This window comes from Acanthopagrus latus, chromosome 4 (genome assembly GCF_904848185.1).
Source record: "Acanthopagrus latus isolate v.2019 chromosome 4, fAcaLat1.1, whole genome shotgun sequence".
NCBI classification, from domain to species: Eukaryota; Metazoa; Chordata; class Actinopteri; order Spariformes; family Sparidae; genus Acanthopagrus; species Acanthopagrus latus.
In genome coordinates, this window is record NC_051042.1 from 27,974,052 (window position 1) to 27,997,514 (window position 23,463).

General features: G+C 39.3%; 1 protein-coding gene and 1 long non-coding RNA gene across 4 annotated transcripts; one reads left to right on the forward strand and one right to left on the reverse strand.

Annotated features, from left to right (window-relative positions):
• Positions 1-4,199: 4,199 nt before the first annotated feature.
• Positions 4,200-9,967, reverse strand: LOC119018743. Its single transcript, XR_005074838.1, has 3 exons — positions 9,763-9,967; positions 8,320-8,419; positions 4,200-4,447 (listed from the first exon to the last, which is right to left on the reverse strand). It is a non-coding gene; the product is annotated as an uncharacterized LOC119018743 (long non-coding RNA).
• A 1,017-nt stretch (positions 9,968-10,984) lies between these two features.
• On the forward strand, positions 10,985-18,194 carry isl2b (ISL LIM homeobox 2b). 3 transcript variants are annotated; one of them, XM_037096629.1, is made up of 8 exons: positions 10,985-11,170; positions 11,397-11,573; positions 12,814-13,091; positions 13,552-13,741; positions 14,085-14,347; positions 15,644-15,939; positions 16,744-16,911; positions 17,189-18,194. In XM_037096629.1, exons 2-8 carry the CDS (start codon positions 11,563-11,565, stop codon positions 17,303-17,305), a joined length of 1,323 nt encoding a protein of 440 aa, XP_036952524.1. In that variant the 5' UTR covers positions 10,985-11,170; positions 11,397-11,562; the 3' UTR covers positions 17,306-18,194. The 3 variants fall into 3 exon arrangements, with proteins under 3 accessions (XP_036952524.1, XP_036952525.1, XP_036952526.1); XM_037096630.1 differs by having other exon boundaries at positions 15,644-15,927; XM_037096631.1 differs by having other exon boundaries at positions 11,397-11,548.
• The last annotated feature ends 5,269 nt before the right edge of the window (positions 18,195-23,463 follow it).

The following is a 23,463-nucleotide window of genomic DNA, read 5'->3' on the forward strand; positions in this document are numbered from 1 at the left end:
GAAAAATATTGCCCCTTTTCGTAAATTAGCCCCCCAAAAATATTTTCCTTATCCTCTTTCTGTTGCATGTAGGCGTCGCTGAAAAACTGTATGCGTGTATGTGTGGTTGATGTTATTGATTCATCTATTTCTAAAGCGACGCCCACCACTGATACCAGAAACAGATCTGAAAAGGAGAGTGAATATTGGCCTTCGAACCATCAGATGGTCAGAAATCTGTTGATCCATATCTCATTTACCGGTTTGCCATATCAATTTAGAATATAAGCAATATATTATATAGTATTATATATAATATATGTCAGTATTTACAGCTACCCCAGGTCGAGGAACAGTTATTTCAGGGTTCATGTTTTAATGCCGTCATTGCACCTTAACAGAACATTTTAGCTGGTTTGGTGTAGCTGACAATATTCATCCATGTTAGCTGAGAGCAGCTGCAACTTATCGAAAACTGAAAATATTACTGCAAAAGTCAATTAACAATGTTCACATCTGGTTTCCTCTCACCATTGTACCTTATTGTGTATTGTGATCGAAGCAAAAACTACTGGAGCATCTAGTATTATTGGTCAAAAATGAGCTGGTATTAACACGCAGCGTTAAATGGTTTCAGTCATCCATCCGAGAGGAATGTACTGATTCACATCTAAGTGGTTTTGTTTGTGAGCGTCCTTTCTTTTCAAGTGCGTTGAAAAGATTTTAAATGTCGCCTTATGGCACTGAACAGCTGGTTATATGTTAAAAAGGCTCAATCTCATCGAGGACAAACACATGCGGCGAGTGCGGCTGCGTTACTGCTGCGGTCTGACAGATTCAGAACACCTCTCACACAGGGCCCTTCTTTCAGGAGGCTCTGAAGCAGGAGAGAAAAATACAAATAAATTATACATCGTTCTTTAAAAAGCTTCTCAGGTTCTCTTTTTGAAACATATTTCTTAAGTGCACAGGATCCAGAGGTTCGCCTGGTGGAAGAAATCCACTCGGGAGACGGTTGTCATGGCTACAGAAGACTTTTTTTTCCCCCCTTCTTCTTTTGCATTTACATAAAAATACAGTTTGCTTGTGGTGACCTTCCCTCAGATGCTTGTCATGGTTTGTGGGATAAAAGTGGGTCAACAACAGGAGAAAAAAAAAAAGAAAAAAGAAAAAGGAGAGAACTAGAAACAAGTCCCTCTGAGTGACCAAGCTCAATCACTTCAGTCCTCTTGAGACAGAATATTAATTATTAAATCTGTTTTTAGTGATTGTAGTCACAGTTTTTAATTTGCCAAACAAAAAAGGACACCGACAAACTATGAGCAGAAATAAAAATAGGAATCAATTCTCAAGTCTAATTTACTTAATTTCAATTCTTTGGGCTTTTCTACGATTTCCCACTGAAAGGAAATTAAAAAAAAGGAACATTCCAGCTAACTTCTCTTGTTGCTCCTGCATATGTTATAAGCAATCAGGAGAAGAAGATGTACGCCAGTTAGTCATGTCACAAACACGGAGACACGACTGAGATGCTCCTCTGGGAGGTGGGACACTACATCACGCTGTGCTCCACAGAACTGAATGAAATAATCTGCGGAACATCAAAATTAATTTAGCAATCCGACGTGTAAGTATGTAGTTATGCATGACTTGCTCATGAGGGGTGAATTAGCAGACATTTTTGAGTAAAAAGCCCGACTCTTCAGGGAGACGGCTGCTACAGATTCAACATTTTTCCAAATCTCACTGAAGCTGCGTACATCGCCATGTGCAGTGAGAAATGCATAAACATCTCGCCCAAACATATACAGCAACTTACGCACGTAGTTTTAAAGAGATAGAAGTAAATGATTTACAAACCTACAAACAAATCTTTAAGTGTTTTTCCTCACTCTCTGACTCTCTGACATGGCCTGTGTTTATTTCCAATTTCCTTATTGAATTAAATAAGAATTTTGAGATTTGGGGTCCGTGAAAAGCTTCTGCTATATTCATAGAGGATAAACTGCATAATCATGAGGGGAAATACAAAAACAACATAGATTACAAACACAAATGTCAGTGTAACGGCTGAAGAACAGAATTATACTCATTACATTAAAAGTCTACCTACGTTCACAGGAAGTTGAGTTTTTTGTCTCTTTACCAGCTTGTCAAAGACTGACGCTTTGGGATTGCAGCTCAGGTCGGCAGCCATCCTGAGGTGTCGGTATTTAATGAGTTTGGAATGAGACTCAAAAATCAACTGTCTTATAAATTGGACCTTTAACATTTTGATTTAATTCCTTCAACCTTATTTAAACTCGAGAAACCAAATGAAGAGACGTAAGAAAGTCAGTGTCTTTCTGTCAAGTCTGTTCTTCAGACTCACTTTAATCATATAGCTTTTTCTTAATTGATGCTATTTATTGTTATTTCTTTATTGGGTTCATATCTTTAGTTTTGGGTTATTGTGTTAACTATATGTTTTTTATTTATCTATTTTCTTTAAAGATTCTATAAAAATAAAGGTTATCATTTATTATTATTATTATTATTATTATTATTATTATTATTATTATTATTATTATTATTATTATTATTGTTGTTGTTATCATCATCATCATCATCATTATTTACAATAACATTAAGAAAAAAAGAAACATGTATAACAACAATGAGACATACCTAGAAAGAAAAGGCACTACCACAATTAGCTAATTAATTCAAACTCTCATATTATGTGGGATAAATCCCAATAATTAAAATATAAAATAAACACACTTATGCAAAAGCTGTAAACTTGTCATCACTGATGATCACAGAGTGTGTAACATTTCCATCTAATTCATAAAATCTAATCCCCACTGACTCAAATCCCTGAAATGTTTTCAGCAAAAGTTGCCGTCAGACAACTTAAAGCACCAGTCTGGGATGTTTGTGCCAATGAGAGATTTTCTTTAAATATGATGTTCTAGCGTTATATTATCTTTGATAGAATTTCAAGTTGCCAACTAGTTTACAACAGAGCATGCTGAAGCAGACACTGACGTCAGCCGTCCTGAATCCAGTAGCCTCCAACTTCGTCTGACTCGGTAGCCTCCTCGGCTAAATCACAATCACTGTCCGGGCCAGAGCTCGGGGTGTCTGCCAGCGCGTGCTGGGGGCCCTGCAACATTTCCATTTGGCGTCTGGGGAGTCGCACATCAATTGCTCTCAGCTAAATGCACTCACATATGAATATTTCAGTACAATTTAATGTTTCAGCTACAGCCCCAAAGGAGCAGAGCATCAATTTGTGAACACAGTTCTCCTGGAGTTAAAAGCCAGGCCGGATAATACAGTATGAAAGGCGCTGTCAATCTAGAGGGCCTTTTTTTCACTTGAGAGACAGAAAAAAAAAGAAAGAAAGAAAACACACACCCCTTTGCCTTCAGTATCCAGCCGCATACAAACAGCTTTTCAAAGTTTCCCCTGGTAGGTAGCTGACTGAGGCAGCAGCAGGCAGCTTTTGGTTCACCAGAGTCACAGGTCGATTTGCCAAGCTCGGTCAGTTTTCCCTGAGCTCTGGTAGTCTGCCATTTGGTCTCCACATGCTCACACACACACACTCACACACACACAGATGCAGGCAGCTGGTGAAGGAAGCAGGTCAGGGAGTCGTGCACCTGCTGTCCTGTTAATAAAATACCCCAAAGTGATGCTGAAACCTCTTCCTTCACACAGCAAAGCTTCCCTCAGGTGTGAGAACATGAGTGCTTTACAAAACACGTGGATTGTGACACAACTGAACTAATCAGCTGGTTCAGACGCAGGAGCGCATGGCAGAAAGCTTAAGTTGTACACATAACATTAAGTCAGTGGTTGTGTTGTACAGCTGAGAAAGTGCTCAGTGATTTTTCTTCAGGGATGAGCTGCAACTAATGCTGAACATCATTACTGACCCATCTACTGATGATTTCCCCAATTAATCAAATCATTGTTTGGTCTATAAAATGTCAGAAAGTGTTTGTTTGGTACAACCAATATGTCCTCTAATGGTCTGAGCTCTACTTAAACCATCAAAATAAAGTTTCAAGTAAAATGATTCATAAGTTGATCTGTTGCTGATGAAAAGAAATGATCAGCTCAAACAATAAGACAAATAAATAATATACAACTTATGCACTCTTGCATTAGGTTACACTGTAAAAGGTGTTCCTGTTTTTTTGTCTACCCTTGACACAGACAGGAATACGAGATTTATTGTCTCAGATCATGCTGTTTAATTTGAAACTACTCAAGCGAAAAAACTATAGACTATAAACTGAAAATGCAACTAGATGACAGTCCAGCTGTTGGAGTTGCGTTCAGGGGCGTCAGGCGGGAGGGGAGAGCGTTGTTGTGACTGCTCCAAACAGAGATGCTTCTTTCCTCATTTAAGTGACACAGCCTCTTGTTAAAGCCGCTGATAAGCAACGAGACCGCCGCTCTGCGCTGATGAGGGCAGCTGATAAGAAAATACAAGACGTGCATTTGTAAAATAAAACAGGCGGCTGACAGTTACACTAATAAGGTAATAATGGCACAGGTTCTTCAGCCCCACAATGCAGAGCCGCCCCGGGGCACCAATCAAAAATTAATACTAATTATCATGTGAATACTGCATTAACTCTGAAGAATGATGAATTATAAATCTGCAACATGGTTCCCCTCTCAGAATGGCCCTGCTCGGATGGTGATGTGATTTTTTATTTTTTATTTTTTTCCTTCTCTCTCTCGCTGAGACATTTCTGAGGAGCTGTCATAAAATAAATAACTGTACATGCAGAAATACCACCACTGCTGCAATACACATATAAATAAATAAAGTGAAATATACTGTTATTATGTCTTACTTTACTTTTTTGTCTTGAAAGCAATTTTAAAATAATATGAGGAGTTTACGCATTCTTAATATCTCATAAACCGAGTACTTATATTAGCCTCACTTTTGGCTGACTCTGCACATCTGAGTGGACTCGGAGCACTCAAAGTTATTGGTTCAGGTAAATCATTTAGAGCTCTAAACCAGCTACTAACCGCATTTAAAGAGGGTGAAGCATTACTCAAGTGTCTGTGAGAGTAAGCAAACACAAACCCAATTAACTTATTTACATGTGTATAAATACAGTCGTGCTCTCAGGGATGTTGGAGTTGTTTTAAATGGTGCTAGTGTGTGCTCAGAAAAAAGCACATACCTTTAATAGATCATGATCATTGTGATTACACGGTTGTTAATCAATAAAATATGCAGCAATAGTGATAAAAAAAAAAGCCAGATCAAGACGGTTTACTGCAAGAAATCTTTGTTAAGAGTTTTTCTCATTTATATTAATATTTGTGCCAATACCCAAAGATTTTTATGTTTTTACCAGCTTGATACAGTTGTTATAAAGTATACATCATGCATTATATTCATTTATTGTAATTTGACAGTTTTTAGATCAGATTGGTTTATTAATCGAAAATAAATATCTATTTTCACACAGGAAGTTGATAAAAATAATTAAATATGATGAATTATCATAGAATCTCCAGTCAAAAATGTATTTTTTCCTCTTGTTCCTGCAGTTTGATATTTGAGCTTCACAGTGAAGAATGATGCATGTAGAGTTCAACACTCGAAGACTGTTTCACATTGATTGCTGACAGTGTAAATGTTCTCTGAGGTCATCGATAATCTAATTTTAAGAGGACGACTGTATGATTTGTGACATCGCATGTAATCTGGAAGCTAATCCTGGTCCAAGATTCATCCCACACAAATGTGTGATGTGGAAACTTGAAGCTTCCAGTGCACAAACACCGAGAATTGACTTAAACTGAAATTTAAAAAAAAATATATTTGCATGTTCAGATTCTGGACATTTTTATGAGTCAAAAGGAGTTGGAGCCATTTTAAGGATAGTCATGTCGTAATTATACTTTTGGTTTTTGGTTTCAGTCACTTATCAAAAATAGATTTATTATAGATCCTTTGGTGAGACAAAAACAAAGCATGGATGTGATTAATGATTCACAGGAGCAACAACCTGCATGTCAGTGGAGACAAAGCCAACATCTACAGCAGCCTTACGAGCTCTCACTGTATTTCAGCAGAGATGGTGATAAAACTTTCTGTGTCTCTCTCTCCTCTTCACACAAATTAGTTTACTACAGCATTCAGCAGCCGTCTCTGCTCTTCAGACCTACAACTGAAGAACACAAAAGCGTTATAGGTCAGGTGAGGAGAGGTTTGAGTCTTCAGACCACATGCACTAAAGCTGCATGTACTTTTGCTGCTTCAGGTACAAATACACACCGAACCGCACATGTTTTCCTTCACATCATTACCTCGACAGGCCGTTAATAAACCAACAAACATGTGCACTGAACACATTTCTCAGAGTGATTCAAACTTGGCCTCAAAAAGGTTTTACAACTCGAGTTCAAGCTCTTCATTTGTCACTTGGCATCGGCCTCCCTGCGAGGGAAAGATCGCTCTCCACAGCGGCAGCAGCATTCAGCATGATGGACACGATGCTGACTACAACAAGAAAGCGTCTCTGGCTCAAGTTTAAAAGGAAATACGGAGATTCAAACCAAATGTAGCAAATGCAAAGTTGAGCATGCTTTCCTTTTTTTTTCATCAAAGCAAAAAGAAAAGTTACTTCCATACACCAACACTTTAGCTGTAGCTCAGGAGTGTTCGGTTCTGCTCGATCCACTGTGGAAGTGGGTAAACTGTGAATACATTAAAAACATACAGTGTGCAGGGTGGCTTTTGATTTCTAATCAAGAACATCACTTTGTGTTGGAAAGTGGTTGGGACATCAGGACTGAGATAATGTTACTGACAACCAACAGTAAGTACAAAAAACATGTCATAAGTTATGTTTCAGCAAATTCATACAGACTTAGTTAACATCTCTTGGTGCAAGCTCCTTTAGAAGATTTTTTTTTAACTAATGATACTTTAAAAAAGTGATGGAGAGAGAATCCTCAGTGTGATGACAACCTACTGTATGTATCTTCATTACATGGCTAGACAAAGATGCTCTAAGCTCTAAGCATCATTTATGCAAGAAGTTGTGTAATTCATTTGATGTGGTCATCAAGATCAGACAGTCAGAACTCACTTTTCATCCACAAGTAAGATTTGATATGCTGTTTTTAAATTCATTTTAGTTACAGTAAGACACTGGGATTAGAATGGTTATGGAAAAAAATATATATTTTGAGGAAGATTAGAAGAAAAGTCTGTTTAAGAATACTATGCAAGAGTGATAGTTATGTAATAAAAGTGTATTATTCTGTACAAGAAAAGCAATTTCATAGGTGCAGCCTCATATGAAGCCCCAGTGACGACCCCTGACCTTCTTGTTGCACAAGCAGAACAGCAGCAAGATCTCACACAACACGTCGCTCAGCCAGCACGCCACGTAATAAACAGGCACTCTGCCGACAAACATTCAGTGTTACGAGACGAGTTTGATGGTGTTTTTTTTTTTTGATTTGTTTTTTATTTTATGTGGAAAAAAAAAATAAATAAAAGATGCTCCAGTGGACGTAACCAAATTGGCACGACTTCAGCCGAATCAAGCTTGGGGGAGTTCAAAAGGAATTGGCACAGTAAATTACTCATGGGTCTGACAATGAAGGCAAAGTGCCATAGAACCCTAAAACATTCAAGAGACGAGTCGCTGTGAAAAGTTCGGTATAATGCAGCCCTCCCCCCCGCCGCTCCACCTCCTCTGAATTCCAAACAAGAACATTTCGCTCTTGCCAAAGTTTAAGTGGATGATTTCAGTCGCACATATATATTTCATGAGGTTAATGGGCCCCATCAAACTGTGATTAGAGATTCTTCAGGGAGGCTTTTACGCTGGAGTGACAGCTAGGACGTCTGGGCTTGATCTGGCAGTCATTAACAGGTCACAAACAACAGGGCTGCATGGGATATTTTGTTGTCGCTGTTTACTGAATAAACTATATGTGCATGACAGACTGACCTTTGACATGTAGAATAGGCCCAAACAGTGAGTGTGCATATATTCAATATTTGATTCATTCTGTGAAGGATACACATTGTGGAATATAATCATGACCAAAAACAAAGTGGCAAAATGTGGTTTAATAGACGATCAGAAGAACCACATGTGATTCAAGCTGATGTATAATTAACCAGGCTACACAAACGCTCTATTATATTACTGAGTTTTCATAATATCTGGGTTTTTCTGAGAGTCAAAGAGAAGCTACGAGCGTCATAGAGAACTCTCATGTGGTCGGTCTCCCGCCCCTTTATATTTTCATTGTTGTTTGCGCCACTTACTGCATTTACGACAACAAGAGGCTTACCAGTGCGCACGATCCCAACAGAGGCGTCTCGGGATTTGACCTCAGTGATGTCTGAAATAGTAGCCACATCCAGCTTAGCAGACACTCTGGGGACGACATTCTGTAAAAGGGGAACCCACAACATGTTAAGGCTTACAAAGCTCTCGAGCGACAGTGACTATAAATGTTAGAAGTAATGGTTATAATGAGCTCTCTAAGGGGCCGGGTGGAAAAGGTTACGTTAAAGCATATAAAGAAACAATTCTCAGCCTGGTTTTAAAAATAATCCTCAACAAATTTCTATGACATTCAAGTTTCACAATGAGAAATAAAAAGTGGTTTGAATATGACACGACTCTCTCTGACACAACGGCGAACCTCTCACAGTTTGAAAGCAACTGCTGCGGGTGAGTCAGTCACATCGAATTAACCGCACGCTGCACCTTGTTCTAATTCTAAACAGAGTAAAGTCTGGCCTAGGAATAAAGATCAATATGAGCTGTAATAAAATACCTAAGATTTAGTTTAATGCATCCTAATTCAATTGAAATGCCATTAGACCTACGAGCTGACGGCTCTATTGAACAATCACAGATTACAGAGTGAGGTCACTTATTAAAAAAGAAAACTAAAAACTTTTGGATGCATTAGACATAATCGTTGAAGTTGCAAAATCCAATATGCATAAAAACAATATCTGATTTTATTATGTGTGCATGCCCAAACACTTCACTGCATAAATGAATTAGAGAGAATTCGTCTACTGAGAGGGAGTCGGGATACGCTAAAATTGGAGTCGGAGCTAGTGAAATTCAGTACCGGACAACTTTCACGGGTTTCTGTAAACTCATGATGTACAACAAAGTTTTCAGTCTTTGGAAATGCGTTTTTAAATGTTAAAAAAGTGCAATATGTACCAAATTAACCCACTAAACAGGTGGCAGTGTATCATCAGAGTAACTGCTAACTACTGCTAACTGTAGCAGTGCTCAGTTAGCCGTGCAGCTAGCTGTCATATTTGCTGACTCAACCCTAACTGGGGGCTAGAAACTGGCCTGGGCTAACTGGTTAGCATGCTAGCTTCAGTAGATAACTCATCTACACATTACAAAGGCATCTGTGACCTATCATAACCATTATATCTTAATGTTATAGTAAACTCTGAAATGTTTTAACTAAATTCTTACATATTGCACCTTTTAATATGATTCTATACAAATGATGAGAAAGAATAAAACTTAATCGTATGTCTCAAAAGGCGGTACTGACAGTAAAATGCATTAAAAAAAAACACAGAAATACAAACAACACCTATGGGGAATACCAAATATCAACAACTTGGACTGTGAACAAACGCCTCTTCAGGGGATAATCAAACTGAAATGCACATTTACAACTCTTCAATTACATAAAATGTAAAAAGAAAAAAAATAAATAATAAACTGGTTGTGTATAGGTGCTCACATTTCAAGAGGTGCAGTTCAGTTATAAACCAAATATAAACAAACTAAAGAAAGCCTACAAGCATACAGTCTGTTTGTAAAGTAAGTAACACTTGTACAAAAAAGGACGGCCTTGATGCAGGCAGTCTAGAAAGAAAGAAATCACAATAGAGACCTAAACAGACCAGAGTTTCTGGCAGGCAGGAAATGGATCAGACAGATTCAGAATGAGAGTGAGTCCTACCTGTCTTCCAACTTCTCCCTTAAACCTTCACAAAAGGGCGTTGTCACACCCTGATTGGCTGAGAGGGCGAATGCCTCAAGCTGCTTCCACTCATTAATTAGGAGTCAGTCTCCACAGTCTGCACACAGGTGAGTTGAATCCACTGCAATCAGTCCAGAGGGATTCTGATATTCAGCACAAAACAAACAAACACGGCAAGTCTCACACAATAGGACAAGTTGAAAACATGCACACTAAATTAAATGTCTTAAACTCTGTGGTGTTGATTGCCATGTTATGTTTTTCACACCTGAAAAACGGAACATTCAGAATATGCACATCATGAGTGAGAGATGAAAGAAATCACCTTTTTTTTTCCATCGGCAGGTGTACAGATGTGTGTGAACTTAGACATACTTGTTATTTACACACCTTACTTGAATGATCTGATTTTAAATGGAAAGTATTAAAGGTCAATATCTGGCAGTGAAGAGTATCAAAGTGTATACTGTAGATTATAGATCGACTGACTATTAGCTACATCAGATTTGATATTCAGTGTTTCTCAGACTGGAATCAGTGTTTCTAATGCAGCGTGCAATCTGCAAAGTAACAAGTAATTAAAATATAAAGTACTATATTCGCCTCTATTACGAGTACAAAAGTAGCAAAAAATTGAAATATTCAAATGAAGTTGGCTATAAAGTACAGTACTTGAGTAAATGTACTTAGTTACGTCTCATTTCTGCCTTTACAAAGTTGCTAGCAGCTATCAGTCATGATGTATCAGCGCTCCTCCTCCTCCTGACCTCGCTGCCAGTCAGTGTAACACGAGTCAGTTTGTCGCTGTGCTCTGCAATGACCCGCATGCTCCGGGCTGTTTGGAAAGTTTTAGACGTATGTCAGTATATAAAAACAAGATTAGGGGTGATCACATCATCCAATACAAAACACTGCCGACACTTTACTTTCACTGCAGCCAACAAACCTGCAGTGAGGTCAGTGGCCACGCTCCCTTTAAGGCTGAATCTAGTATCAATAAAACCAGCTGTGTCAAAGGCCGACAACATTTTCTAACAGAAGATCTGATGTCAGGAAGACTAAACCGCACTGAGTGACCCCGTCCTCAAACACGCTCACACAACAGCAGGAAAATAGAGAAGCCTCCTGGCAAAGCAAACAAGGTTACAAAAGATATATCTTTAAGGTGAGGCTGTGCACCGACGGTTATTGATTGTGTTGAGACATTTTCAGAAGAAGTTTGTGAGAATTGAATTAAATAAGCAGAGATTTTATTAACATTTTCTACCTGACACCAGAGGCAGACTGATGTGTAGCCTCCAGTGCTGCAGTGGGCCGATAATATACTTACATGTGCCGTCTGGAATGTGGGAAATCAATCAGAAGAATAAGTATTACATCTTTGTTTGCAGAAATAAAGGAAATTTGCAAGCTTTGTGAGGGCAGCCACAGCTCACCTGCAAGAAAAGAGACAAAAGCACATCAACCAATCCTGACTGGACCGTGATTTGACCCTGCAGTGACACGTGCACGCTGGGGAGCAGCATCACCACAGGTTCTTCAGGTCAGCACTGTTTCATGCATGAGCAGTAAGCCCATATCTTTGTGGCTTTAAAAATGAGAATAGTTACTTAAGATTGGATACTTTCGGCTTTGGTGGAGTGAATGTTAAACCTATTGGGGCAACATGGCACGAGAGGGATGAGACAGCAAAACCTCTCTGTTTCATGTTGTGGTCGACAGCCGGGCGTTTTGCTGGTCTACATCAACGTCATGGGAGCTGCAGGAGAAGCTTGATTTTGCTCTGTGAGGTTCTGCAGGATGAAGGAGGGAAGGAGATGAGAGGTAAACGGTGTTTGGACAGAGTAGCAAACAGCCACATCGTGCTTCTACAGTCTCAACATTCAAACACACCTTTCAATCAATCATTTAAAAAAAAAAAATAAAAAAAAAAAAGATATAAATATGCTTTAAACTCAACCTGCAACTATCCGGCTCACTCGTCCTTTACATGAGATCTGTATGTTTCATTTGATTTAGTTAGGAGGCTCTTATGATTATAAACAGATAGATACATGGATTAAATTTAAGTCTCTACTAAATCTATGCTCAGCATTTCAAAGAACAAACCCTCCTCTTCCTCCTCCTCCTCCTCCTCTTCTTCTTCGGTGTTGGTTGTAGTTCTGGTTCTCCTCCAATAGATGGCGTTGTTCTCGAGTAGATGAGCATGCAGAGGAGAGCTGTCGACCATCCTCACGTCCTGCTGAAAATGACAAATTACTGCGAGAAGTTCTTCATTTTGGCTAACATGTTTTTAATTAAAGGACCAAAGCTCCAAATTTAGAGTCTAACGATGCGGCTCGTGGGTTTTGAGGGGACGTAATTTCTCCATCGTGACGATTTATTTAGACGTTTGACCAGGATGACGTGAGGAGCTTAGATAAAATAAGGAGATATGATGATCTTCAATGCAGCACAGTTTATCTGAACATGTTATCAATTGGAATATGGACCAAATAAATTCACGTCAGTCATCATTTTTAGACGAGTTGTGCAGGAAAATCACCTCTCAGCTCGTTTAAATAAACCATTTCAGATTTTTTTTGTGGTATTTTTAGATGCTTATTGCCTCATTTTTAGTATCCCGATGATGATGATGATCATCATCGCCATCATGAATGATGTGCATCCTAAAAAAAGAAAAAAAAACTTAACTCAAACATTTATTTTCCTTCATCTCTATTTAAAGTGGCAAAATACGACCGTGTGCAGTGTTTCTCAGATTTCCTCACGCACGAATTTATCCCCTTTATCAATTTAATTTCACAGGTTTAGAGAGGAGGGGGAGGAGAAGTGCGGTGTCGACGTCATGACGTCAGAGCGGCAGCGTGCAGGGACCCTGCATCCTCTCCTTGCCCGTCCCCTCGCCTCCCCCCTGTCTCCCCCCCTGAAGTCCGGAGAGACACACGTTATCAGGGAGGCAGCCGAAGGGCCAGTCATCTCCTCACATCTTTTCTGCATCGACCACAATCCCCTCTATCCTTCCTGTATGGTGGATATTATTTTCAGCTCTTCTTTCTTGGGTGATATGGGGGATCATTCCAAAAGTAAGTACGCGTTTCAAACCGGCCGGTGCAGCTTCAAGTGGCAGATTTTCTTTCTTTCTTTCTTTCTTTCTTTTTTTTTTTTGGTTTTTCGTCGCAGTGGCATTATGGAGCTGCACGATAGAATCCAGCAGTGCACCGACTGCTCACGTTAATTCTAAATAACACACACTGTGCTGTGGTGTTTCCTTGGCTTTGCATTTTGCAGTTGTTTTTTTTTTTAAATGTTTTTTTTTTTTTTTTTTTTAATTTCCTCTTTACGCATACTGGCAAAGTCTTCATCTGTTACATAACATCAAGACTTGTCCAGTCTGCAAAACAGAAGAGATCACTCGCGCTCAGAGGGTTTAAACATATATACATATATATATTTTTAGATGTCGCAGTTGTTTGTGATAATGTGTTTGTGTGGCTCTGTCTGTCAGTCGGTCGCTCGGTTACAATGCAGTGAAACTCTTTGCAGAGAAGCCAGGATTCGCGATGTGTGTAGGATGTGGAAGTCAGATCCATGACCAGTACATACTGAGAGTCTCTCCCGACCTGGAGTGGCACGCAGCCTGCCTGAAGTGCGCAGAGTGCAGCCAGTACCTGGATGAGACCTGCACTTGTTTCGTCCGGGACGGCAAAACCTATTGCAAAAGAGATTATGTAAGGTAGGAGTTTGGAGATACGTTACCCGTATAATGTCACTGAATCATGTTGGATCACCTTTATATGCAACGTGTTTGAGTGCAGTGAGACGTTTTCTTATAATCTGGACGTTAAAGAAAAGTGCGCTAAAAAAAAAAAAGCAGAATAACACAAGTTAACCGCGCAGTTTGATATCAAGTTTACATTAAAAAAAGAAAAAATACATATTATTTTCAATTCCACTAATAATTGATAAAAGCTCCAGCACACACCTCTCAGTCATCAGCCGAAACTTTCCTTCGTCTTTATGTTTTAAATTCATCCTGGATTTTTTTAACCAACTCGTCTTCTTCTCTCGTCTTCCAGGCTGTTTGGAATAAAATGCGCAAAATGCAACCTGGGCTTCAGCAGCAGCGACCTGGTGATGAGAGCCCGGGATAACGTGTACCACATCGAGTGCTTTCGGTGCTCGGTGTGCAGCAGGCAGCTGCTGCCGGGAGACGAGTTCTCTCTGCGGGAAGACGAGCTGCTGTGCCGGGCGGACCACAGCCTGCTGCTGGAGAGGAGCTCCGCAGGAAGCCCCATCAGCCCCGGACACATCCACTCCAACAGACCGCTGCACCTGACAGGTCCGCTGAACACCGTTATCAGAAATGATTGCTATTATTATTACTACACCGTTTCTATTTTACTCCAAGCAGGGGAATAGTTTATGATAGTGCCATTTTAAAAAGGCCTTCCGTTTAAAGAAACCTATCAAAGAAATTATATTTCTTTACTCCTAAATAACAAAAGTTGTCTTACAATAGTACAAATAAAAATCTTGGGTAAAAAATGCGAAATTAAAAACTTATACGAGATTCTGACCTGAATTATTTTAGTATTTCGAATTTGCTCCTTTTTATTCTTATGGTTTTTTTTTACATCCTGTTTGTTGTGGTTGTCGATCTTGGTGTGTGTGTGTGTGTGTGTGTGTGTGCTGCGACCCTTTCTTTAGGCTAATTTCATAATTGATCTCATTAGCCTAACCTGCTCTGTTGCCATTATCTGAATAATCTGGTATTTGAGTCAGTGTGTGTGTGTGTGTGTGTGTGTGTGTGTGTGTGTGTGTGTGTGTGTGGAGCTGTCATTCCTTGAGGGCGCATGCCAGCAGAGAGAGAGAGAACAAAAGCAAAATGTGTGAATAATATTCACCAACTTCCTGCTCGGTTCAGTTCAGCTCGGTTCAGTTCAGCTCGGTTCAGGAGGAGTTCGGCGGCTCGGTTCGGTGACGCGCGGGTTCTGACAGCGGCACCATCTCATGTTGCAACTGGGGATTTTGATCAGAGAGGAGGCGGGTTAGATTTAATGTTTAACCGCGACACAATTAAGGATTATTATCGTGAACCAACACGACACAGAGAGACGTGATTGGTCGAATTGCAAAACGCAGCCTTAAAAAAAAAGACGAAATAAAATATGATAATAACCTTTTAAAATTGTAGTTATAAAGTCTGGCTATCGAAATGCGCATAAACGGCTTTATTTCTCTCATGGAACAGAATTATGTTTGTGTGTTTTCACGCAGGATGTCAATATAAATTCTGTCCTCACACATTTTTTTTTCCTCCTCTCATTTGTCCGAGTCTCTGATTTAAGACGCTGCAGACATTAATCTCATAAGATCTCATGTCAGATTGATAAATATAATCGGCCTTTTCCTATAAAAATAAATAGATAAATAAAAACAGTGCAGATTGAGATGGATGAGCTGCAGAGTCGCTCTATCAGCATGTGAAGGCTCTCTGAGGCCTCTGTAGCTTTTCAGGTTCATCGGACGGATCCTGACCGTGTTGTCTTCTTCTTCTTCTTCTTCTTCTTCTTCTTCTTCTTCTTCTTCTTCTTCTTCTTCTTCTTCTTCTTCTTCTTCTTCTCGGACTCTGCAGACCAGGTGGCGGTGCGGCAGGCCCCGCATCGGAACCACGTCCACAAGCAGTCGGAGAAGACGACGCGGGTCCGGACGGTGCTGAACGAGAAGCAGCTCCATACGTTGCGGACCTGCTACAACGCCAACCCGAGGCCGGACGCGCTGATGAAGGAGCAGCTGGTGGAGATGACCGGCCTGAGCCCCAGGGTGATCCGGGTCTGGTTCCAGAACAAGCGCTGCAAAGACAAGAAGAAGTCGATCCTCATGAAGCAGCTCCAGCAGCAGCAGCACAGTGATAAGACTGTAAGCATCTTCGTAAGTTTGGCCGCTTGATTACTCTCACTGATTTGTTTGTTTCTTTCCTTTTGAAATCATGATGGATGTGAACTCAGCTGTCCCAGATTTTTTTTTTTTTAATTACCTGAGGCTGACATGAATCTTTGGTTAAATGTGCAGAGTATGTATTTATATTTATAGATATATATTCAACGATTCAAAAGCTTTATTGTCCATTTATGCAGGCAGTAATGGGGATTTTTCTCTCGCTGGTGCATCTGCTCATATATAAAAGATAATATTTATAAGAACATGAAATGCACATAAAATGCAACATGCGATAAAATGTCATGTAGTAAAAACAAAACAAAAAACAAGCCGTGTGAACTTTACAGCTTAATGATATTTTAAATGAAAATATAATCATTTTTTTCTGTTTGTGCTGCTGGCTCCAGGTTATAGTCTGCTCCCTCTGATGGGAGTCACACATGTATGAGCCTTTTAATCTGACTCTTGTCTGAACTTTATCTTTTGTACTTTACTCACACCAAGACGCAGCAGAGCCATTTCCAGTTCCAGTTGGCTCCTGTGTTGTTCTGTAGTCAAACTTTAGGTGAATGAATAATGAATCAGCTGCTTTGGCTTCAGTTGCTTCGACCTGGAAGAGAAAAAAAATAGAAAAACATCTCTCACATCTGAAATGTGGTTCAATCTCTGTTATTATGTTTCCATGATTCCAGATTTAACATGATTCTCCCTGTTTTTGAAAAAGCATCAGTGCTCAGTGTTGCAGGACACACACAAATGCATCCACATGCTTTATTTTTTTGTATCTTGTGTCAGAACCTGCAGGGCCTCACCGGGACGCCTCTGGTGGCCGGGAGTCCCATCCGGCATGAGAGCACCGTGCAGGGGAACCCGGTGGAGGTTCAGACCTACCAGCCTCCGTGGAAAGCCCTGAGCGAGTTCGCCCTGCAGAGCGACCTGGACCAGCCGGCCTTCCAACAACTGGTGTGTGTGTTCAGGACAGACTGAGACAGATGATGTACACAAACACACACACAACACACACACACATACACACCATCACCATATCTATCTATCTATCTATCTATCTATCTATCTATCTATCTATCTATCTATCTATCTATCTATCTATCTATCTATCTTTCTTTAAATCATAGACAGAGCTGAACTGTTTTTACCAGCCAAGTTTTTCAAAATAAAAGCACACATTTTTTTGCCCCCATGTTCTGACACATTGCTTCTTGTGTGTGTTTGTATCCAGGTGTCTTTCTCGGAGTCGGGCTCTCTTGGGAACTCCTCGGGCAGCGACGTGACTTCTTTGTCCTCCCAGTTACCGGACACCCCCAACAGTATGGTACCCAGCCCGGTGGAGACGTGAAACGGGGCCCCCCTCCTCAGACCCATCGGTTCCTCCCCCCCATGACACCCACTGACCCACCGACCCAACGACCCTCCGAACCACCTCCTGCAAGGACAATTGCAGCATGATCCCAGTCTCCCCCATCTATCCCTCCCTCCCTCCTCCTCCTCCTCCTCCCCTACTTGCATGTGACCAGCTCATCACATCGCCCCAACTACAAAGAGGAGAGTGTTTTTTTTGTTTTGTTTTGTTTTTGTTTTTTTTTTATTTCATTTTTTTTTTTATTATTTTTTTTTTATTTCCTGACATGTAGGACGAGGAACGACGAAAGCACCAATTTTTTTTTTCTGCCTTTGTGGAGCTTTCATTGACAAGAAAAAAAAAGAACAAAAAACTGAGCAGAACAATTGTTGCATGACTTGACCCGGAGAGAGAAGATGTACAGAAGAACCTCCCAATGGATATACTACTACAACCGAACCTCTCCCCCCCTCTCAGAACAAAAATATTGGAGGGGAAAAAAAAAACAAAAAAACATTTCCACGTTTCCGGTACTGACGGGGGAACATCTCTGCGATTTCATTGTGATCATACTGTGTCTTGTTTTCTTCAACATGAGAACATGTTTTTGATACATTTATTGCGTTTGTTGAGTCCGGTCGGACTCTTTGTCTTAAAAAGGTCAGAGCATGATAATCTGCAAACTATTCGTGTTGTAAAAAAGAAAAAAAAAAAAAAAGAAAAAACAAAACAAAAAAAACAAAACTTTATCTTAAGGGCAGGAAACAGGCTGTTTGAGCTCCTCGAACAAAAAAAGTAAATTATTGTTATATTATTTATTGGTAGGAAAGCGATTCGTAAAGGGATTATTAACTGATAAAAAAAAAAATAAAAGCTGGATACATAACTTTGTACAGGCGCAGTTTTTTATTTTCAATTTATTTATGTGGTTTTTTTTTTTTTGCATTTGCATTTGCAAGCCAATTTCTTAATTTATTTGAAAACCTTACTATGACTTACACTTTTTTTTTTTTCTTTTTTTTATTGCAACAGCAAGACGAGAAATGATTTCACTGAATTAAAGATGGATTTATGGTGACGAATTGAAATTCACTGTCCACGTAACAAATTGTTTCTTGCTCGATAAATCCCGGAATTGTTGGGGAAAAGAAGGAAATATTTGTTTTGAAAGGAATATTCACCCCAGTCGCTCTGAATATGTTGCTCGTCCTGTTCAACCTATATCGAGTTAATCTTCACGAGGCTCTTGTTTGCCTTTATCACCGCCCTCCATCTGCCTCGGTTGTGCAGCAGGACTCTCGGCCAGTGGTCATTTACTATCTCGGGGGCAAAAATCTGCTGTAAATTGCGCTCCGTCCAGTTCCTCTGGTTGAGTCACAAGCCCCCTGGTCTAGACAGCGCGGAGGGATCGGCGACCTCTTATCTAGTCCTGGCATCACCTGCAAGCGATACACTGACTGAAGCCACAACAAACTAACTAAACACACCCCCTCCTCTCTCTCTCCTACACACACACACACACACACACACACACACACCCTCCCCGAAGCTCCCCCCTCCTATGTGAGGGGAGCAGGGAGCAGCTCGTAAAGGGTCACTTCTCCTCCTCGGTTTATTTTTCCTTCAGTGAATTGCGTTATTGCGCGCAGGGTCAGCCGGAGATGACAGCTCGGGCTAAATGAACTAAAACGCAGCTGACCTCCCTTCACACGAGACGGAGCTGCCATGTAGGCGCTGAGAAATCTGCGGCGTAACCTCTTTTTTTTTGTTTCTATCTTTTTTGACACGTAATTTATTTCTTTTATTGTATATTTCATGGTTTTTTTTTTTTTTTTTAGTCAGAAAATCACGCGTGGGAAAAAAAAAAACCGTGCCAGTCAGATGAGATCATTTCAGATTAAAAAGCAGAAAAAGTGAAAACATGACTTTAATTGCAAGAAAATTCATCTTCATTTGTTAAACAGACAGAATTACACCGGAGCACTGATTTATCCCTGTTTGCTGGATTGAACAAAGCTGGACTCAATAACACACAAAATAATTTATGGACATTTTGTTTTATATATACATATTTATTTAAGCAAAACAATCCAACAGATTTTTATTTCTTTTAATCGTTTGTTTGTTTGTTTGTTTGTTTGTTTGTTTCCACACCGACGGCGTCTCAATCGGAAGTTTGAATGACAAAGGGGCAGATAATAGATTTGTAATTGAGCTATTTCAAATAAGATAAGTCAACAATGCGAGCAGATTAAGATAACACAGATAAGTGAAGAATAACAATGGCGTTTACGGACAGGAATGCAGGGGGGGCTTATTACCTCTCCCCGAGAAGAGAAAATCATTGTGGGGCCCATTTATGTTCGCAAGAAAACCAGCTCGTTTTGTTTTTTTTTTTTTTTACTTTTTTTTCGTCCCAGCACGGACACTGTTGTAACTCATCCCCCTATAGGCTCACAGGAGGCAGACTGAAGCGATTTTTATTAGCCCGTATGTAAAAAAAAAAAAAAAAAAAAGCTTTTGAACTCTGAGAGGGTTTTGATAGTTAAAAAAAGGAGGATTTAAAAGCGTTTGTTGAGAGATAAAATATGGGGAAATAAAAGGAAAATAATAATTAGTCAGGAAAAGCTCGTAAAATGTCTCCAAAATTCAGAAATTAAAACAGCAAAAAAAAAAAAAAAAAAAATGGCAGATAGGAATTAAATGTATGATTGCACAGACTAAAAATAAAGGTAATTCTTTATTTTTAGTCTGTGTCGCTCACACTGATCCGAGATCTCGTCATCTGACAGCCATGAAATGACTCGTGAGCACCTGAAGGCCTGCACGCGATCCTCCATCAGCTCCGGCGAGGGGCGTTTCCCGTCCGCGCGCTAAAACAAGGACCAAAACAAACAGCGCTGATCTGCGCGAGTCTGCAGCCTCATCAGCTCGCTGTGCTCAGTACACACGCAGGTTTCACTTTGAATCCTCACTGCACTGACCTGCACGCAGATGCAGGACGTCTCAAACACACCCGAATTATTTATTTTAAAAACAAACAAACTTAAACTCCAGAACAGTGCGACAGTTCCTCCTCCGTCACATTATTAAGGATTAACTCGGAACTGTGTCGAGTTACCGCGGCGCAACTGGACGCTGTCAGAGGGAATGACACCGTATCATTAATGATTAAGAGGACGAGTCCATTTAAAGGTGTGATGTAATTCTCTAATTGGCGGAGGGGTGGATGTAATTAGATCATCCGGCGTCGCTCGCGAGGACTTGCAGCGCCCGCCCACGAGCGCGAGTCACTAAACGGCCACCGGCCACTGACTGACAGACACATGGACGTGGATTATAGGTGTGGATTTTAAATATATATATATATATATATATATATATATATATATATATATATATATATATATATATATATATATATATATATATATATAGTGGGGTTAAAAAAAATAAAACTAGTAGGACTGACTTTGAAACATGCCACACTTTGCTTTTCACTGTTTGTTATTCTTTTCAAAATAATGAAAAAAATAACCAATACATTTCTCACATTTTGATGCCAGTTTAAAAGAAAAAAAGTCACATTTATAATCTGTATACCAACACGCCAAATTATGTTTAGAGCTTAACCTCACAGCAAAACAACACATTTTAATATTTTTATTTATTTAATTTGACCTAAAGAAAATACAGTTTCTGATGCTCTTCAGTTGTATTACAGCTGTGGGCATAAACACTCAGCTGCCAGTTTATTGGGTTCACCTGGCCAAAATAAATACAGTCCAATACAACAGTCCTGCAATAAATCCTTTATTTGTTAAAGCAATAATGTTCAGGCTGTGTTGAATTTTCTGCCATAACTTTCTCAATCTAATAATTGTTTCAAGTATTTTTTTTTTTAATCAGTGAGAATTAATCAAATATCAGAAACATGTCTCGCGTGTCTCAGTAAAATTGTGGATCTGTTTTAGAGCCAGTTGCCAGATGTTTGTCACTATTGTTCACCAAACAGTAATGAATTGATGAATTGGTAATTTGCAAAGCCAATTACCACAATTCAATTTAGCAGTTGAGCTGGGAGGTCTGCTGTCTATTAATCGTACCATCACAGAGGAGAAAATGGGACAAAAGACTGTACAAAAAATGAAATCTTTTGTCTTACATCAGACATTCTATTCTGAAAGGGAATCTGGCAGATAATGAATAGGAGCCATGTGAACTGGTACTGATCCAACATTTATTTTTTTCAGATATATTGAGTCATGACATTTAGATTGTTCTGAAAAAAATGACACCCTGCAATATAATTCACATGTATTTGAATGTTGAATTTTTAAGTAGAATTAATGAGGAGGATTATATTTCTATTATAAATAAATAAATAAATTCAAAAATAAATGAACAAACATATACATGGACAACAACAACAACAACAACAATAATAATAATAATAATAATAATAATAATAATAATAATAATAATAATAATAATGATAATACAATTACAATATAATAGAATCAACATGATTTCATTTATTTCTAAAATTATTATTACCATTGTTTGTGCTTACACGCGATTCATTCTATCAAATTCTTGAGCTGGCAGCAGAATGCACTCACATGATGATTCATATTATATGACATATAACAATTTAAACTTTTTTACATTTTAACCTCTAGAAAATCATACAATCACACTGTTGTATGCAAAGACAGAGGTTTTATCAATCATTGATAGGAACTGAAAAAATACACTAAAATAACACAATAGCAATATGTTTTGGATTTATTGTCTTCCATAGAAATTTGCCTCCTGAACCCTTTTGTATCATACAAAGAAACCGTCCTGAGACTTTTGAATTAGCGTTACTGCCAAAAATCGTGTAAAAATAAGTCTGTGGCGGCTCTGTGAAAGTTTCGACACTCGGGTCCACTGTGACCTCGCTGCTCCAGTGGGGGGCCACCAGCAGAGGAACTTCAAGTCCAAAACTCTCCTGGGAAGCATTCTGACAGGCTGACTTAATGCAGAGGCCGAACTGGGAGCGTTTTATTTTTCTGCAAGAAAACGAAAGAAAGAATGGGGGGGGGGGGGGGGGGTTTCGAGAGCGAGTGTAGTGCAGTTGAGTTGAGAAACAACAACGTGTGGGGCTAAGGCTCTTCACAACTTATATAAAATTAAATCACATTATTAGAGGGATATAAAAAAAATAAAACTGTGTCCCAGCACGCTGGTTCTCCACCTTTGAAAGGATAGTGAGAAATTACACAATTAAGTAAGCACTGCAAAACAGGATCCATCAAAAAGACATAACAAATCTCTTTCTTCTCCTTCGCCTTCCTCTCTTATAATCCACACAGTGCAGCTTTAACCCCCCTGTCAACATCATTATAACCATGTGTTGTGTTTGCGCTGTGTTTTCTCCTCCTCTTGTCAGGTGTTCTTAATGGGAAATTTAAGGACCAATTCATCTTCGATGGGTAATGGCCAATTTAACATCTGGTGACAAGAATTTAATCCTCTCTGCTTGTGGGTTACACTGATAATGAAAGGGCAGCATCAACATCTATGTGCAGTGGTACCCAGGCTACTTGTGTACTATCGATCCTGGGGAGTGAATGTTGCTTTTATGGGAAACTGACACAATGAGTAAATATCCAAGTATTATCCTTTAAACTTTTAAAAGCACTGGGGACCAACAGGGGAAGCTGTATTTTAGAGAGCTGCATTAAAAACAACAAATATTGATTTGTTTTTTTTCCTTTTTCTAAACAAGACTTTCTCTTTAAGTGTTGTGTTGACATAGTTTTTAATCATTATTTTACCAACATCTTTCAATTTTTTAACGCCACATCTTTGTCCAAATTTAAACAAAACAAAGAGGAAATTCTGCACAGCTTTAAACTTGAAGAGGCACTATGTAGAAATTCAAACTCCGAAATGTAATATTCATGTGTGTTTGAGGTTATAATATAAATCTCAGAAACATGTTTTTTTTTTTTTTCATAACTGAATAAACAAGCTGTTGAGGTCCGCAGAACACTGTTTGAACCTAGACAGGTGGCAGGGTCCGCCACAGATAAACAAAGTAAAACAGTATGAAATTGTTTATTCAGCATGAAAACAAAGCGTGTTTGTTTATTAACTTTAAAGTC

What these genes read in the sequence shown, in the direction of transcription:
- isl2b (XM_037096629.1), top strand. An exon ending in TATGGGGGATCATTCCAAAA is followed by an intron (nt 13,092 to 13,551) that starts GTAAGTACGCGT and finishes AACTCTTTGCAG; the next exon opens with AGAAGCCAGGATTCGCGATG. An exon ending in CAGACCGCTGCACCTGACAG is followed by an intron (nt 14,348 to 15,643) that starts GTCCGCTGAACA and finishes CGGACTCTGCAG; the next exon opens with ACCAGGTGGCGGTGCGGCAG.